The 17,109-nt window shown below is 38.5% G+C and overlaps 1 protein-coding gene across 1 annotated transcript; it reads left to right on the top strand.

Annotated features, from left to right (window-relative positions):
* The first annotated feature begins 7,578 nt into the window (after nucleotides 1-7,578).
* LOC143845428 (small ribosomal subunit protein eS8-like) lies at nucleotides 7,579-14,869 on the top strand. The gene is made up of 5 exons (XM_077353761.1): nucleotides 7,579-7,661; nucleotides 7,759-7,831; nucleotides 8,196-8,535; nucleotides 14,159-14,328; nucleotides 14,573-14,869. Exons 1-5 carry the CDS (start codon nucleotides 7,658-7,660, stop codon nucleotides 14,649-14,651), a joined length of 666 nt encoding a protein of 221 aa, XP_077209876.1. The 5' UTR covers nucleotides 7,579-7,657; the 3' UTR covers nucleotides 14,652-14,869.
* The last annotated feature ends 2,240 nt before the right edge of the window (nucleotides 14,870-17,109 follow it).

Here is a 17,109-nt window from a genome sequence, read left to right as displayed (position 1 = left end):
GGTTGTCTTACTTCTTATACTAGAGGGGGCTGTCCTGAGTTTAAAAAATGGGCAAATATATACTTCTTATACTAGAGGGGGCTGTCCTGAGTTTAAAAAATGGGCAAATATATACTTCTTATACTAGAGGGGGCTGTCCTGAGTTTAAAAAATGGGCAAATATATATATATATATATATATATATATATATATAACTCAACTTAACTAGTTGGGTCGGCTAATAAATCCTTTAGAAAATTTTCATGAAGAAGGTGAAAGGATCTATCCGGCTCAAATTGAGTGAGTCTAATTTGGTGTAGACCGAGTCACTTCTTCTCCCCTTGGACACACCCTTTTAGTTGGGTTCGTCTACATTGATCAATTTCTTTCATTCTATCATATCTAAGGTCATGTTCTCTGTTATATTTCTAGCCCTAAGTCTTTCCTCACTATTTCTACCTGAGTTGTTTTCGGTCTACCCCTACCTCTTTATACTCCATCAACTTGGCACGAGTCACTTCTTCTCACTGGAACATCCAAAGGCCTACATTGGATATGCCCAAACCATCTTAAGTGGTGCTCTCTCATCTTCTTCTCAATTGGTGCCACTCCCACCTTTTTACGGATGTCTTCATTTTTAATTTGATCCAACCCAACCTTGTGCTGCCACACATCCATCTAAGCATTCACATCTCCGCTACACTTATCTTATGCACATGCTGCTGTTTTTTTTTATTTTTATGAAGATAACAATTTTATTAAAAAATAATAGATTACATGTGCCCAAAAAGGAAAAGATGATATCACCCAAGCAATCCCTAAAAACACCTCCACTAACTACAAATATATTATTTCCCTACTGTTGCTAGGCAATTTCGCAGCTGACTTTTGCATTAGAGAACGCTCACCTCATATGAATTAAATGAATACAACAAAATCACCCAAGAAGTTAGCCTCTGTGCCTGATCTCTCGTGCAAAAGTCGGTCTGAAATAGCTTTCAGAAAAAATTGCCTAGCAGCTCCCTTGGAATTTTTATCCATTTTCTAAACTCAGTTTAGAGGGCAATTGTTTTCTGAATAGAAAATTTTCCATAGAATTACAAAAATATAATTTCTCATAGGGAAATGATATATTCACCCCCCTTTCTCCCCTGGGCCACACCCTTCTATTATAAAAAAAAAACTTGTCATAAATACACTAAAAGGGGGTGGCCCAAGAAAGAAAAGGGGGCAAATATATCACTTCCCTTTTCTCATGTGTATCTATAATTTCTCATATCTATTAAAAAAATTTCAGAAAATTGGGTTGTGTGAGCCACCCACATGAAATTAACTTGATCTCGACCCTTAAAAAATGAGACATCAAGCTCAAGATTAATCTACCAAAGAATTCTAACCTTTTGGTGAATAACAGTTAAATGGACACAATTACCTTAGAATTGTATCTCATCGTATCATTCCCCAACAATGTAATGCTCTTGCTTTCTCAAATATGAATCATAACCTTGAAACACTTTAGGCCCCGTTGGTTTTAGGCCCTGTTCGTTTGAGATTATGTTAACAGCCCCAACTGATTATTGCAATAAAAATTAATGTAATTTGAGTCCAAAACCAATTATTTGGCTTCAAATTAAAGGTCATCTTGAGTCTAATACTGATTATTGGACTAAAAAATAGACGCATTTTTAAGTCTAATAATCAGTTCTGGGGTCAAAATCCATTCCCAAAATCTTAACAAACGCTGGATAATCTTGAGGATTGCTAGCATTACTCCAGTGCCATATGCATGTCTCAGTGCATGCATTGGGACTCCTACCACATCATACGGATCTATACCTATCCATGTGTGACGCCATTGTGCATCCCTGTGAACTTGCACATATTGTCCATTTTTCCACAAACACAAGTGAGGCTAGCGTTCGGCATAATCTTAAGTTTACTCTTTGCCCGAATTGTCTCCCAAAATTTCCAAAATCACTTGTTCCTACCTACTAGATATTTTAATGACATTCTATTTACCTAAACTACTGTTCAATTTTTCAAAGTTTCATATAATTTTTCCAACCATCTTAAATAATTTTCCTTTTCTGGGTTAGGACTTTTCTATTTTTCAAAATAACGACGACGACAACAACCATGCTGGCTCTACTTTTCTTAATGGAATCTGGTCGGGGTCTGCCTAAACCCAGCTTACCTACCCAAAATAAAAAATTAAAAAAAAATTAGCAGAGTTTGTCTTATACTCTTATTCATTTAATTTATTTGAGGTGGTTGTTGGGTGTGTATCAATGACTGTAGAGGAGCTGATGTACTTCACGTTAGAAGGATTGAATCTTACATATAAGATGATAAACAAATAATTTTTAGCACTGTCCAAAGAGGCCCTAAACCATTAATCACAAGCGATTCTGTAGTTTAAAACGTGACAACTACACCTCCTGTAGTTTCAATTTGTATAAGGTAGGCCTCCTCAGTTGACGGTTCGACCACAGATTGAAGGGTTAGGATGAACCGCTGATTTTTTGGGCACGCACTATCTATGTCAGGGCCCATCCAAAAGATACCATTAAGGAGAATTTATGCTAATGTTGACCAAGAAAAAGAAAAGTGCATGGCAGAGTAGGAAGAATCCCTAAAGAAATGAAACCGTGTACACTCTTTCTCCAATATCATGTCATGTCACACAACGTACAAATGGCAAAATGTCCAACCCAAAAATTACGTCAATTGGATAAGCCTAGCCATTCAATTGGATGACTCTAGGGGGGTTTAATTAGGCCCCCGGGTTTCTTAAAACAACACAAGCTCTCCAACTCTCGGGGAACTTGGGTTTCAAAAAGCTTTAAATAAGACAGCCCCAAGCAATTGATTGTGGGTGTTTCAGTTCAAAACTTCAAATGACTTCGTCTGCCTCAAATCATCAACCAATAGAAAGTAGAAGTTGAAGGAAATTGCCTCAATGGGTGTCTTTTTGCTTTTCTTTTTCAAATAAATGGGTTGGAAGGATAGCTAAAGATGTGACTAATCATGTATTCAATTCATTACCATGTTTACTCGGTCTTATATGCAAAATCATTCTTCTACTTTGGTAATTTACAAGTATTCTCATCACATGTGATTACTCTACTTTGCAAAATTCACTCAAATGTGATTACTCTATCTGTAAATTGCCAAACTAGAAGACTGCTTTTGCAAAGTAGGAGACTTCTTTTGCAGGAACCCCTTATATAAAACCTACTTCTTTCTTTGGAATTTACCAAGACTTTGGAACTTCTAAATACCTTAGCTTGGTAGGGAGAAATCGTAATTGTGGAGTGTGGATGATCACTTCTAAGTTCTAAGCTGAATTTGGATTGCCTAAATAAGGAATCGGAATGAACATTTTATTCCAATTCCTAGAATAGAATTTTTTTAAAAAAAAATCTAGTAAAAGTTTCATTCAGATTGGTACAGAATTAGAATACCTCTTGGGGAGGGAGACAGATTTTAGCATTTTTTTCCCTTTTAATTTGGCCCGGAGTCAATTCCACCCTCTTGATTCCGTCCTTTTTTTAAACCAATCTCCAGAATTGCATAGAAAGAAATCTGATGCCAATTATCATGTTTGATCCTACCATATGATCTGTTATAATCTTTTACAACAATCATAGTCATGTTTTAACTAAATGATCGAGATAGATATTTGGACCAATTTCGAAGTAGCATTTGTATGAATGATAAATGATTAGCAGAGAATACGATGAAGCTTATACTTGCCATAAAGCACATTTATGTGATTGATATGAGAGAACTACATGTGCTATATGTGAACATGATTCATACAAAAAATGCATGCTTTCTTGAGTAAAATTTTATTTCAGGAGAAAATTGTGATGCGTCAAGATGATCTTTATTTTTAAGTGCACAACCAAATGATCATCGTTAACATCTTAATGAGCAAATTCGGGTCCCACGTAGCATGTGTGAGATCAAGCCAATTGATATCATGGATCCATACAGTGGCCTACTTAATCTTTATCCCATAGGGCTGATTTTTGGTACACACCCTATCCATGGAAGAGCCTTCCAAATGAATGCTTTGGATCCCCCAAAAAATGTGACCACACTAAGGTTTGTGCAGCCATGCACATATAACTTATCTGTGCAGCTGCACACAAACTATATATATGGCAAACATTTTCTACGCGATACCTCAAATAAGTTATCTGAGCCAGAGCTCAAAAAAACATATGGGCCCACATTGTTTGGATGATCCAAAGCATCCATTTGGATAGTCCAAAGATAAATAGAGTGTGCACAAAAAATCTGCTCCACAGGATTATCCTAACCCTTCGATTTGTAGAGGTTAAAGTGGATGGGTATAATAAACCTCCACAAATCTGTCCATTTTTAACCTCCAAAAATCGAAAGGTTAGGATGATCCTATGGAGCTGATTTTTTGGGCACACCCTATCTATGTAAGGACCTATCAAATGAATGCTTTGGATCATCCAAACAATGTGGGCCCACATGATTTTTTTAGCTCTTGTTCAGATAACTTATCTGAGGTATCGCGCAAAAAAATTGTCCTCATATATATATATATATATATATATATATAAGAGATTCAATAGATATGAATAACTTTACACTTGTAAGAGATTCAATAGACATTAAACCTTGACTTCATTCGGTTCAATAGATGAGATAGCTAAAATAAAAGTGTGTTGACTAAGTTACATCTCCATGGCCCTCTTGAACTTAGTCAAGATTCCCAGCTCTCATTTTCAACTTTGAACACCTATTTCCTTGGTAATTGAAAAAGGGATGTGTAATCTTGGAGTCAAGATCCCCTCATTTTCAACTTTGAACACCTATTTCCTTGGTCTTTGAAAAAGGGATGTGTAATCTTGGAGTCAAGATCCCCTGCTCTCATTTTCAGCCATTACTACATATAGTTTATTTTCTAAAGGAATTCAAAGTGTGTATGCTTTCTTTGTTGTACGCTAGTGGGATGCACGGGGCAGCAAAGAAAAAGTAAATGCAAATAAAGTCCTTGATTTAGCTAGGGCTTTTGCTCTAATACCATGTGAAGACCTGGCAAGAAGTGACCTGGACCCGCGAGTCGACCCAGCCAACCCGTATTTTCCGGGGTCTGGGCTACTCATTTGTGACCCGTTTGAAAACAACCCGCTGGTCCACCCGGCCCGTGAAAACTGGGCCGGTCCAGGTGGACCCACGGGTGCCTATAGAGAAATGAAACAAGGTTTTATTTTGGGCTTTTTCCGTAATTGTCATGTTTTCATGCATTTTCTTTATAGTTTTTCTACTTTCTAGCCATTTTTTCGTAAATTTTCTCCAAAAACTTGGGCCTTATGGCATGATTATTATTATGCTAGCCACCTCTGCAGAAGTGGTACTTCGGTGTAGTTTTCATAATATCAAGAATAAGACAAATCTCTCAAAAAGTCATATAAATGGCTAACATCAAAGGATGGATGAGAAGTAGCCTTTGGCGAAGGTGGCTAGCAAATACCTATAAAAGCAAAAAAAAATTAAAAAAACAGAAAAATTAAAAATTACCAAAAAAAGGGTGACCCGCGGGTCCACCAGGCCTGTACGGGTGGGGTGCAGATCAACCATTTGTGACCCGTAAATTTCCAGGTCATTTTTTGGCCCGACCCATTTGACCCAGACCCGTACGGGTCGGGTGAAACCTGGCCCGGCCCACACGTTTGCCCGGTCTAACCATGCGAAACAACCAATTACTCTAAAAGCTTAAGCTACTGGAGATGGAGTTATTTATTCCTTTATGCTTTAACAATAGCCCAGTGATAAATCGACCCCCATCTCTCTCCCCTCTCTCTAAGCACTGCACTATATGGGGGTTGATTTAAGATATATGGGGGTCGATTTACTCCCTAACAGAAAACGACAATAAAAAGAATGATCTTGCTGGTTCAACAATGGCAATGTACAAAGTCTTCAAAAGCTAGTTTTTGTAATGCCAAAAGGGTGCGGGTTTGGCGTACTGGTTTGAGTGCAAAAAATGTAGCAGATCACATTCTATATATAAGCAACAAATCTAAATAATGATCTGTTTCCGTCTGAATCCCATGATTCAATTCAGGAAATCCCGCTGCTTCAAACCCCTATTTAGACAGGGTAAGATGCCAATAGGTGGTTCCAGTCCCATAAACTTGTAAAGAAAGTCCCATCTCTGGATTTGTCTACTGGTGATAATTTGAACTTCCAATCACGATTTTCTTATGCGATCTTCCTCAACACACTGCGAACAGTCAAGGAAAAATCCTCACGAGCCACATTTCGAGAAGGATGCGGTTAAAGGCTGGTTGCGGTTATGCTAGCGGAGTGGGCGGCCCACAGTGGTATAAGTAGTCCATAGGGAGGAGACAAACTTTTGTAATATTTGATCTACCAAGGATTTACCTGGTAGAATAGAGTTAAGAAGTGTTTGGTTGCCAATCTGGTAAGTAATGGGAGATGGTGTCATTACCAATATATATATAGAAAGAGAAGATAAAGAGGGAAGAGAGAGACAGAGAAAACAAAGAGAAAAAGCAAAATTCTTTTTTTAAAATGGCAATAAAAAAAAATAAAAAAGCGCAAGAATTTTGCCATTTTGGAGAAATGAGGCATGGAGGGTAGAAGGAGAGGTCATGGGTGCCGCATCACCGGATAAACAATAATTAGCTATGGTTCTTATCTAGTGGTCTCTATGGATTGTGATGCTAAATTAGCAAACAAACACCAAAAAGTGCATTATTTTGCTTGGAGATTGCTTAAGGCTCCATTGCAATTGGCATCCAAATAGTGTCTTAAGTCAATTCTGGTCACGAACATCTAATTGAGAGCTAACCCAACCACACACAAACAAAAAAGATTACTTCCCGTGAGAACCTAGGGGGTGCAACTCGGGTTGGGTCGGGTTGGAAAAATGGGTTCCTTGGGTCAAGTTGCACCCCTATGAGAACCTTAGGAGGAATGTTGGAGCCCGGGCAAATCTCATTATAGAACAACTTGTTAGTTTTTATATGTGAAAGGTAGTGCATGCAAGTGTAGCAAAACAAATACAATAGGGCCCATATTACTGGGTGATCTAAACCATTCATTATTTGTTGGGCTACGACTTAGATAGCCCATGCACCCAAAAATCTTCTCCGTTGGATGATCCTATGGAAAAAAAATGAAGGGTTTAAGTTCAGTCTATGGAGAAGTTATCTTAAGTCGGGCCCAACAAATGAATGGTTGATATTGGGCAACCCGATCAACGACCACAAGTCTATCATTACCTCAGCATGATCCTGGCCACTCGCTTTGTGGGACCATGTGGGGATGATAGAGCTTAAAGATTACACGCCTGGGGCCATCTGATTAAAGGAGTTAATTGTATTTAATATTGTCAAATCCTTTTAACTATCCCTTCCCAAGCACTCTGTTATGCGACTTCTAAGTGGAGTGTTTTAGATGAACGGTTTGGATCATTTTTTGATGTGAGATAAGTGGGCCCAATCAGTACAAAATCCTCCCCAAAAGTGCTTCTGTACGTTCAATGAGGAAAGGGTAGGTTTTGGTAATTTTTGAAGATAAAGGTTTTATAAGATAATAAGAACCAAACCCTCTCTTCTTCATTAACTTTCCAAAGCGAGAGAACCCTAAAACCCCTCTCTCTGCAAAATGGGTTTGTGTTTCATTTCTCTTCTTTTTCCATTGTTCTCTTTAATTTTTTTCCACCCTCTTTTCTGATTTTCATGGCTAAAAAACCCTCTTATTTGCAGGTATTTCTCGTGATTCTATGCACAAGAGGCGCTCCACCGGGGGCAAAAAGAAGGCATGGAGGAAGAAGCGAAAGTACATAAAACCCTAATCTAATCTCCCATTTTTCTTCTCCTTTCTGGGTTTTGTTTTTTTCATTCTCTTCATCTGCTTTTCTTTTCCTTTCTGGGTTTTCTTTTGTGTACTGATATTGGCACTACCATGTTTTGATAATTGCACGAACTCAGCTTGTCTTTTCTTCTTTCTTAGCATTGAGAGCTTTTTTTGTAAACTGTAGTAACTTTTGATGAGCTAGTGCAATTATCAAAACATGGTTGTGCGCACATCATTAGCCCTTCTTTTTTCATTTTCTTCGTCTCCTTTTGGGTATGTTTCCCATTCTCTTCATCTTCCTATTGGCATTATGTTCTTCTCATCATTCTTGTGGGATTTTGCCTAGGTACGAGCTCGGGCGTCAACCTGCCATGACGAAACTCTCGAGCAACAAAACCGTTCGTAGGGTTCGGGTTCGAGGAGGGAACGTGAAATGGAGGGCTCTGCGATTGGACACAGGGAATTATTCGTGGGGCAGCGAGGCCGTGACCCGAAAAACTCGAATTCTCGATGTTGTGTACAATGCTTCGAACAACGAGCTCGTTCGCACACAGACCCTTGTCAAGAGCGCCATTGTGCAGGTCGATGCCGCACCGTTCAAGCAGTGGTATCTGCAGCATTATGGTCTTGACATTGGGCGGAAGAAGAAGCCATCGGCCACAGTAGCCTCTAAGAAAGAAGGAGAGGTATTGATTTTCAGCTCTCTTTATTTCATTTACTTTTTATATTTTACTTTTATTGATTAGTGGGTAGTTTGGGATTGAACCAGTGTCCTTAACAATGGGGTCTTTGCGTCTGCTTACAAACTGATGTGTCAGTAATCAGGAATTATGGGTTTGTGTTAATTTACATTTCTGATGGGTCTATCAGGATTGAACCAAATTGTTTAAGTAGAAGGAATTTTAGACTAGTTTTTTAAGTAGAAGGAATTTTATAAGTATGTGTATATGCTTTTGTAATTGGCATTATAATATATAGTTAGTTTGCTTTCTTAAACATTGTTTTGTTCAGTTTGACTTATATTGAATTGTGGGCATTTTGTGTATGGTCTTGGTAATTGGATTAAGATAGTTTTAGTTGTATTGAGGTAACATACTTATCTTAAGAGAGGAATTGGGAAGTTGAAACAAAAGTTGAGTATCCTTAGAATGTATCCCATCTAGTGATAACTGAGGTTGTCTTCACAATGTGAATAGTTCCCATGCTACATGTCCGAGTTCTCTAATCTTGATTTTTTTATATTTGAAATAATAGACGATATTATCAGTTTGCTCAATATCGGATACTTATTACCCAACATGTACTGGTATCAGATTTTTTGCTGATTATTACCCAGCATATCTACCATTAAAAAAAATGCATTGGTATTAGATGATATGTCATACAGTCATACTGTGGTTTTGTTAGAGAATTAGCCAAACACTTGACTTTATAGAAATTGCATAACATGATGCTTGAACTATTCAAAATCCAAATAATTTTTGTTAACTGGGTGGAAAATGAAAGGTTTAAAAGCTGTTGTTGTTGTTCTGTTATCTTTTAAAAAAAAAAAAAAAAGCTGTTGTTATTAATGTTTTCTCCATGTAAAATTCCCAGGAAAATTTAAGTAACAAGGTAGTATTTCTATGTTTTTCTTGGTGGGAAAGAGGTTCCAGTGGGCATCAGAACAAAATTCCAAGCGACATAAAAACTTAAATTTTCAGCAAACTCTAGCACAACTTGGAAAATATGATAATTGTTTTTTTTAATGGTAAAATGTGATGATAGGTCATAAGTTTTTCACGGAAAACTTGTCCCAGACTATTGTAGTTTTAAATATTCAATCAGGCCTTGAAAAACTTCTAAAGTATTCTTCAGGTGTTTAGAATATTGAATTGCACCGGCAAGTCTACTTCAATTTCTGCCAATCCAAGTTAATTTGGCCGATTTTTGTGTTGACATGTTCAGATTTAAGATCATGAGTCGATTGTTTTCTACTGTATTTTATTTTTTCTACATATCTTATTTGCGCAGTTTCATCTTGTTACATATTGTTCATTTTACGAACAGTTTTGTCTTTTTTTCTTGCAAGTTTGCATCTGGTACACATTCAATAAAATTGAGCGCTCTTGCCATTTCTTTTAGATTTCTTTTCAAGTACTTGCTACTCATATGTCATAAAAGGTCAGCGCAAGAGCAGGGAAAAATCATTGCTAAACCATTGCACATATTGTGTTATCAAAGGAGGTCATGCATGTAAATTTCATTTGTACTATGCTTCCATTTGTTCTAAACTGCTAATGTATGGGTTTCTTAATGGTGTTGTAAATAGGGAAATCACTACAAAATAGTTTTAAATTGGGAGATCCCTATTAATGCCCAAAAAGGAAGCCAAGACATTTTAAGAAAGCTGATAGAAGGGAAGATTTTCAGGAGAAAACCTAAGAAATCGAATGGATCTTAAGAGGCTTAAAGATCGTGGAAGAGAAAGAGTTCCATACTTCTTTCGAGATCTGTATCGAACAAGAGATTGTCCTAAGATTAGAACCAGCACCATAGATTTAGCTCAAGTCAGGGATTGGGAGAAATGTAGATCAAGACAAGAGAGAATAGAAGACTCCACAGCTTTGCAGGACGACATGACGGCGCGATGAACGAACCGGAAGGTGCATGGGTATGGTTTGTTGTCGAAATCTAAAAGGTTTGTGAAGACCGTAAATGGTAAATATAACCTTAATTTGGGAGACTTGATTTGAAGAAGATGCAGATTTGTCAAGTTCAATAGGAGGATTACCTGTCGGAGATGTGGAAAGTGTTATGAGTTCGGTCAATGGGGAAATCGTATATTAAGAAGTCTAGGGAGCCCTCTCCTCCTATGGCAGCTTTAGTGGCCATGGAAGGAATATGTGCATCCGGCCCCACCCTGGTAGGACCATCCTTTAAAGACAGGCTGGTTGGAGCAGAGCCAACCTTGATGTGTGTGATTGACATCCCAAGGGTCAGGCATTATTACACCTCGTATTGGGTGTTACTGCATCCTGGGCAGGATATTAGGACTTTGAATGGTTGGGGTCCTCGAGAGAGTGATTTCCGTGTTCGCCAGCTCTTTGGAGGTCCTGATCCTTGCCGAGGATGCTGGAGACCCATAGTTGGAAGCTGATATGCTGTCGATAGCCTTGAGTTGCCCCATTCTTAGCTTGGTTCGATGGAGGAAATTTTGCGCCACCAATGCATCTCCGCAATGGTGGGAAGTTTGAGAGGTCGCAACGCATGCTTGGTTCGTCCAGACTTCGAAACGATTGGTGGGCATCTAGGGGAAGATGCACCCTTTGATCATTTGTGTTATCATGGGCATGGTAGAGTTATTGCCCGCCTCTGGGCTTTGGTGGCGGATTTCTGCCTAGCCACTAAGTGCATTGATCTGGAAATCGACTACACGATTTTTTAGGTGGAGGTCTGTGCTAAACATCACGAAGATGTGTCTATAATCCTGCTCAGTGGTGGTATTTTTCGTAGGCATTTGGATGCTGTGGGCCGCCAAGGACTGCTAAATCGTAGTGATGCTTTTGCTATCGGTTGGTGTTAGATTCTCGTTCATGCCAAACATCGGCTGAGGATCCACTAAGTGACGTTTCTTACTAGTCAATCGAACCTACTGCTCATCTTCAGATGTTCAACGTCTCTTCTGCCGAACTTGTAGATGCTCATGGGTGTAGTTGAGTACCTGTAGGGCAATACGTGGTGTTGGGTACGAACGAAGACATGCCTATTATAAGATATCCTCGACTGTAAAGTCACAATGTCGGTAGGGACCATAGGTCAAAACCTCTGTGTGGATGTTGGGGAGTGTCTAGTCTTGTCATCGGTTCAGGTGGTTGTCAGGGGTCTTGCTATCTTCGGAAGTTTCCTGCAGTGGAGTTTTCATCTCTGAAATATGCATCCTCCTCCTTTGTCACAGTGCTCGAGAGTAGAGAAGTTGGTCTTTTAGAAGTGCTAAGTGGCGCCCAAGTTGGTGGTGGGCCCTTTACAATTGGGTGATATGATTCTCCAAACTTTACTGCCGTTGGCTTCTAGCCGTCTCAAGCCCCCTTTTCCTTAAGGCCACGTTTGGATACCAGCAAGATTTAGATTTGGATTTCCCACATTTGCAGTTGAGATTTTGAACTGGATCAGGTCCTTAGAATTCCAAATAAGCTACAGCCTATGATTTGTGGACACGGACACAAGAGTGTCGGACACGGCAGACTCCAAAATTTAGAAACGGGGACACGGCTAAAATAGAAAGTACATATAATCATGATTTGTGGGCATGGATTCTATACGAGGCATCTGAAATCGTAACACCTAAACATCCAGAATTATTTTCACACTCTCTCTCTCTCTCTCTCAACATCAGCATGAGGATGATTAATGTATTTTGTATCCAAAATTCAAATCCAAATCCAAATACAAAAACATGAGGTATCCAAACGTGGCCTAACTGAGATTGATAGTGATAATTGGATTTTTTGACCATTGGTGGGAACTGATAGCCAGATTGATTGCGCTTCGGGCACTGCGAAGTTCTATCAAACTCTGAAAGAGAAACGGCCTATGAATTACCCTTTGGAGACCATTGATTGTGGAATTTTCGATCTGGCTTCGCTATCTGGTGGGATCTTGGCTGATTGGGCGCAGGATGGGTAGGCAGTAGTGCTATGCCGATGTGGCTATCTTACCTTAGAGCTAAAAATTCTAGACATTAGAGCATCCTCCCCCATTGTAGGAGGGCTCAGACAGTTGACCAATCAATCCGAATTTGCCATTGGCTCAAGTTTGTCGGGATTTAAAGCATCTGACTCTACCCTGCTGAGGAATACTTGGCTTGCCCCAAGGCTCCATGGTTCAACTGTGTTGAAAGATTCGGTACCACACCCACCAAGAAGTTGGTTGCTAATGGATGGGGCGGCGAATCCCTTTTCGATGACATATACAAATAGTACTTTGGTTGTTGTGCCTAGCCTGGTTCCATCAGCAACGGCCAAGAGCTTTCCAGTCCACAATTATAGTGGGTATCCCTTGGAGTCACTTATGAATATAACACTCTCCAATTATTTTGGTAAATCTTGTTGCTCTATGGTGGTGCAGGAAGGTGAAACGGGGCCGCTAGCACTCGTAGAAAAATGGAACGACTGCATCCTGTCTCAAATTGTGCATTAATCCTTTGGAAGATAACCGAGAGACAGATTTGATGGCCATTGTTGAAGGTTTGGATCGACCGCTAAATTGAGAGGTGAACAGAAGGTATTCTGGAGGCACAAGCGGGATAGAAGAGATCATATGGGATCTTGTGGATATTCATATCATGGTAATGAGCACAGTGCTAGGGCTTTCCTTTGTTGGCCTAGAGGCGGAGGCCGACATTCGTGACAGAAACATCAATGATCTTTTTTTTTTGTTGAAATGGAACATGATTGATCTTTGGATCCGGCAAGAAACGAAAGAGCTAGAAGACTCACCAGGTAGATGATCAGGCTCCAATCATACATGAATTAAGAGAATGGGTCTTTTAGCATAGGAGTGGGCACTCTAGAGTGAGGTTCTCACAGAAGGCTATAAACGCTCCAATCATGCGTGAACTATGAGAATGGGTCTTTTAGCACAGGAGTGGGTACTCTAGAGTGAGGTTCTCAAATAAGACTATAAATGGATGATTCTTCAGGAAAAGTTGAAATTGAGACAACACTGAAGGATGAAGTGGCTTAAGGAAGGAGACAAAAACTCAGACTACTTCCATGGCATTGCCACTATGAGACGGAAGACCAATAGGATCCACTCTTTAATGATAAATCATAAATGCGGTTAGAAGCAAAGACCAAGAGACCGTCATTTGTATGTAATCCATATAAAAATTTATATAATGTTTACACCACATTGCACATGCAATTTATATAAATATTTTTATGTAACACATACTGATATAGTATATCACTAATTCACTTACAATATTGGCTTCGGTATGCGTTTTGGTATTGTATGTGTAATATAGTATACCACTAATATGACTAATACATTTGTTGAACTAGCTGTGTTACATGTTATTTGTTGAGCTATATTAAAAATTCTGTCCCCTTGTTGATTTTATGATGCCTTTTTTTGTTTACACTTTTTTCTATCAAATTTACTTAGTGTGAGCACTAGAAGCCATAGTTCTCCAAATATATTGAATTATGATGGAGCTTGTTGCTTTATTTCTTCACAATACCTTTGTAACCACAGCTGCAGCTTAGAATCCAACAAGGATTTAGAGAGCAGCCCTTTCTAACCAAGTGTAGTTCTAATGATTGATAGGAGGGGGAGGCTGCTCCCGAGGAGGTGAAGAAAAGCAATCATGTCCAGAGGAAGTTGGAGAAACGCCAACATGATCACAAACTTGCCCCACATATTGAGGAACAGTTTGGCGGTGGGCGATTATTAGCTGCAATCTCGTCTCGGCCGGGTCAATGTGGTCGTGCTGATGGGTATGTAACAAATTTGTTTCCGATTTCATTTATTCAACTAATTTAAGTTAATGAATAGTAAGTAGACATGGGTTTTGCCCAAAAAGACGAACAATAAACAATTAAGAATTGAGCCCTTAATCCATCCTAAAGTACTGTGGTGCTGTAAGATTGACATTTTTCTTACATATTAGATGTACATGCATATTTTTATAAAACAAGTTTATACTTTCACCTGAATTTTTGTGTGTTCTCATTGTGACAGGTATATCTTGGAGGGTAAAGAACTGGAGTTCTACATGAAGAAGATCCAGAGGAAAAAGGGCAAGGGTGCCGCCGCGTAATGTGTTTACCTGAACCATATTGGTTCTACTGGGTTGAATTTCTTCTTCCATAAATGTTTTACTTTCCATGTGTTTACTAGCTGTCTGGCCAGTTCAGATGTTTCATGTCCATCCAACTTTTGTTGAAATCATTTACCGAGGGTTTTGATAATGTTTGTTAGATTTGATGTTTGAACAATCCTTCAGATAACATTTGCTTAGGGTTATATTCTGCTTTAGTCTGCTCTCTCCTTTTAAATTTTTTTTTTTGGAAAAGTGATTATCTCCTGTGTGTTGGTTTAGCTACATGCTGCCTCCATTGGAGTCCAATTTCTATGCTCTGTAATGAGCTATCTCCATGTGCAAGTGCCCACTTCTGTGGTGCTCAGCCGTCCATTTGGTATGCTCAACTTTGGTACTCCACAGCCAAAGTATTACAACTCAAACAATCCAAAATGTCTGAGAATAAGGGAGACTTACTGCATATAAAGGTGAGATGTTGTGGGAGATTAAAAAAAAACTATCTATAATGTTGCTTGATAGAAAATAAAATCAAAAAAGGGATTCTAGTTTCCCTATCAAAGGGGAAATCTTGTAATCAATGGTTTTTATATAAACAAGTGAACAATTTCCTCGTAGTTGAAGTACCTATAGAAAAAACTTGTAGCTGAATAGATAAGAGTATGCTTGGCTGCTTTCTTGTGTTTGATTTTGCCTGTTTGCTCATTTGAATACAAACTTTACAAGCCTAAGTCTTTGGAGACGGTGTTATTTAATCTTTATTTTATAGTTCACTCACACTCACGTGTGGCCCTTTTTTATAGGGTTGGCCTACACGTGGCACATGTGGCCCCTCTTCTTCTTTTTTGGGTTGGCCATTGCATGTGGATTTTTAATAACAAGTAGTTTTGAACTCAGGACCCTTGCTCTGGTACCATGTGAAACAATCAATTACTCCAAAAGCTTAAGGTGTTGGATGCGGCCTTATTTAATTCTTTTATAATTTAACACTGAGATTGAACCTCCGACCTCTAGGTTGATAAGTCTTTACCACCTAGTGGCTCAACACCTAGCAAGTTGTACTAGAAGAGGGATTGAAACTCCGTTTTGTTCCTTGGAATCAGTGTTTTCATTCAATCTTTTAATTTTTGACAGTAAAAAACGCAGAACTGCAGAGAAGATTTGAAGAATGTGCAACCTTAGTTTGTCTTTTTTATATATATGTTATCACCTTTTGTTTTGTTTTAAAACCAATGTAGCCACTCAAAAGAATAGCTCATAGCAATCCAAACAAAGAGTTTAATAGAAAATGGCACTTTTTCTCAGCCCAACAACCTGAGAGTCCACTGTTTGCTCAACAAAGCTATTGAGTTCTGCAAATGTTTTTTTTCTATAGATTACATAACAAAGACTTTCCTTCTAAATGACAATCTTAATATATAAGAAAATTGTTTAAGTTTACACCTCAAATATTGTCAATTTGGTTCATTTTATTGACAATGAATTTTAAATAGCACTAAAGAGCAAGAGGAATATGAAGAGGTTGAAGAAGAAGAAGAAAAAAGAAGAATGACACCAGAAAAAATGGTTAAGAAGGAAAAAAATAAGAATCCACTCTAGGAAAAAATGAAAAAGAAGAAGAAGAAGAATAAACTATGGAAAAGTAGAAAGGAAGAAGAAGTAAATAATAAGTATCAACGCCAGAAAAAATGAATAGGGGGAGTGGGTGGGTGAAAGTTAGGGTCATGTAGTAAAAAGAGAGAGGTTGTATAAGGAAAAAGCATGTTGACCCCACATTTTACCGAGGGGGGTACTTTTGACTGAGCCGACCCCACATTATATCGAGTTGAGTCCGCATTTTACGAAGATGATCCCATGCATTGGTAAGTCTGATATGAGAAATGAAGAGAAGAGGAAAAAGCACCTTGAGGACATTTTCGTCTTTTTTCTTGTACTACAGCACAACTCTGACCTGAATTCATAAAAAGCATTTTCTAGGTGCTTTTTATCTAAATTCTATATATAATGGGCAAACCATGGAATGAGTGAAAGAACATCAGAAATGATAACCACTAGTATCCCATGCAAATAGGAGTGCATCGGAGAGGAGGGACCTTTGTACCTCTCACTAAAGTTTTTGAAAATAGGACCGCCCTTTGTGCTTTACAGTAGGGCTTTTGCTAAATGACACTTGTAAAATTTTAACACATTTTTTTTTAGAGAAATGATATCAGCACAACCATATTTTGATATTTTCACAAACCAACTTGTCATTTTGATACTTAAAGAGCTGTCAAAAGGTTATTACATTTCCCAAAAAGCGCTCAAGAGCGCCAAACTAAAGAAGAAATGACAGTTGAGTTTGTGCAAATATCAAAATATGATTGTGCTGATAACATTTCCCTTTTTTTAAGGGAAATCATTTCAGCGCTCGAGTGTTTTGATAAACATGCGCTCTACTTGTTTGTCGTGTATTATT

The sequence above is a fragment of the Tasmannia lanceolata genome, unplaced genomic scaffold, assembly GCF_043159265.1.
Source record: "Tasmannia lanceolata isolate RefF3 unplaced genomic scaffold, GAP_Taslan_0.1 ptg000015l, whole genome shotgun sequence".
Classification (NCBI taxonomy): domain Eukaryota; kingdom Viridiplantae; phylum Streptophyta; class Magnoliopsida; order Canellales; family Winteraceae; genus Tasmannia; species Tasmannia lanceolata.
This window is presented reverse-complemented; position numbering and strand designations above follow the sequence as displayed.

What these genes read in the sequence shown, in the direction of transcription:
- LOC143845428 (XM_077353761.1), top strand. An exon ending in GCATGGAGGAAGAAGCGAAA is followed by an intron (nt 7,832 to 8,195) that starts GTACATAAAACC and finishes GATTTTGCCTAG; the next exon opens with GTACGAGCTCGGGCGTCAAC. An exon ending in CAATGTGGTCGTGCTGATGG is followed by an intron (nt 14,329 to 14,572) that starts GTATGTAACAAA and finishes TCATTGTGACAG; the next exon opens with GTATATCTTGGAGGGTAAAG.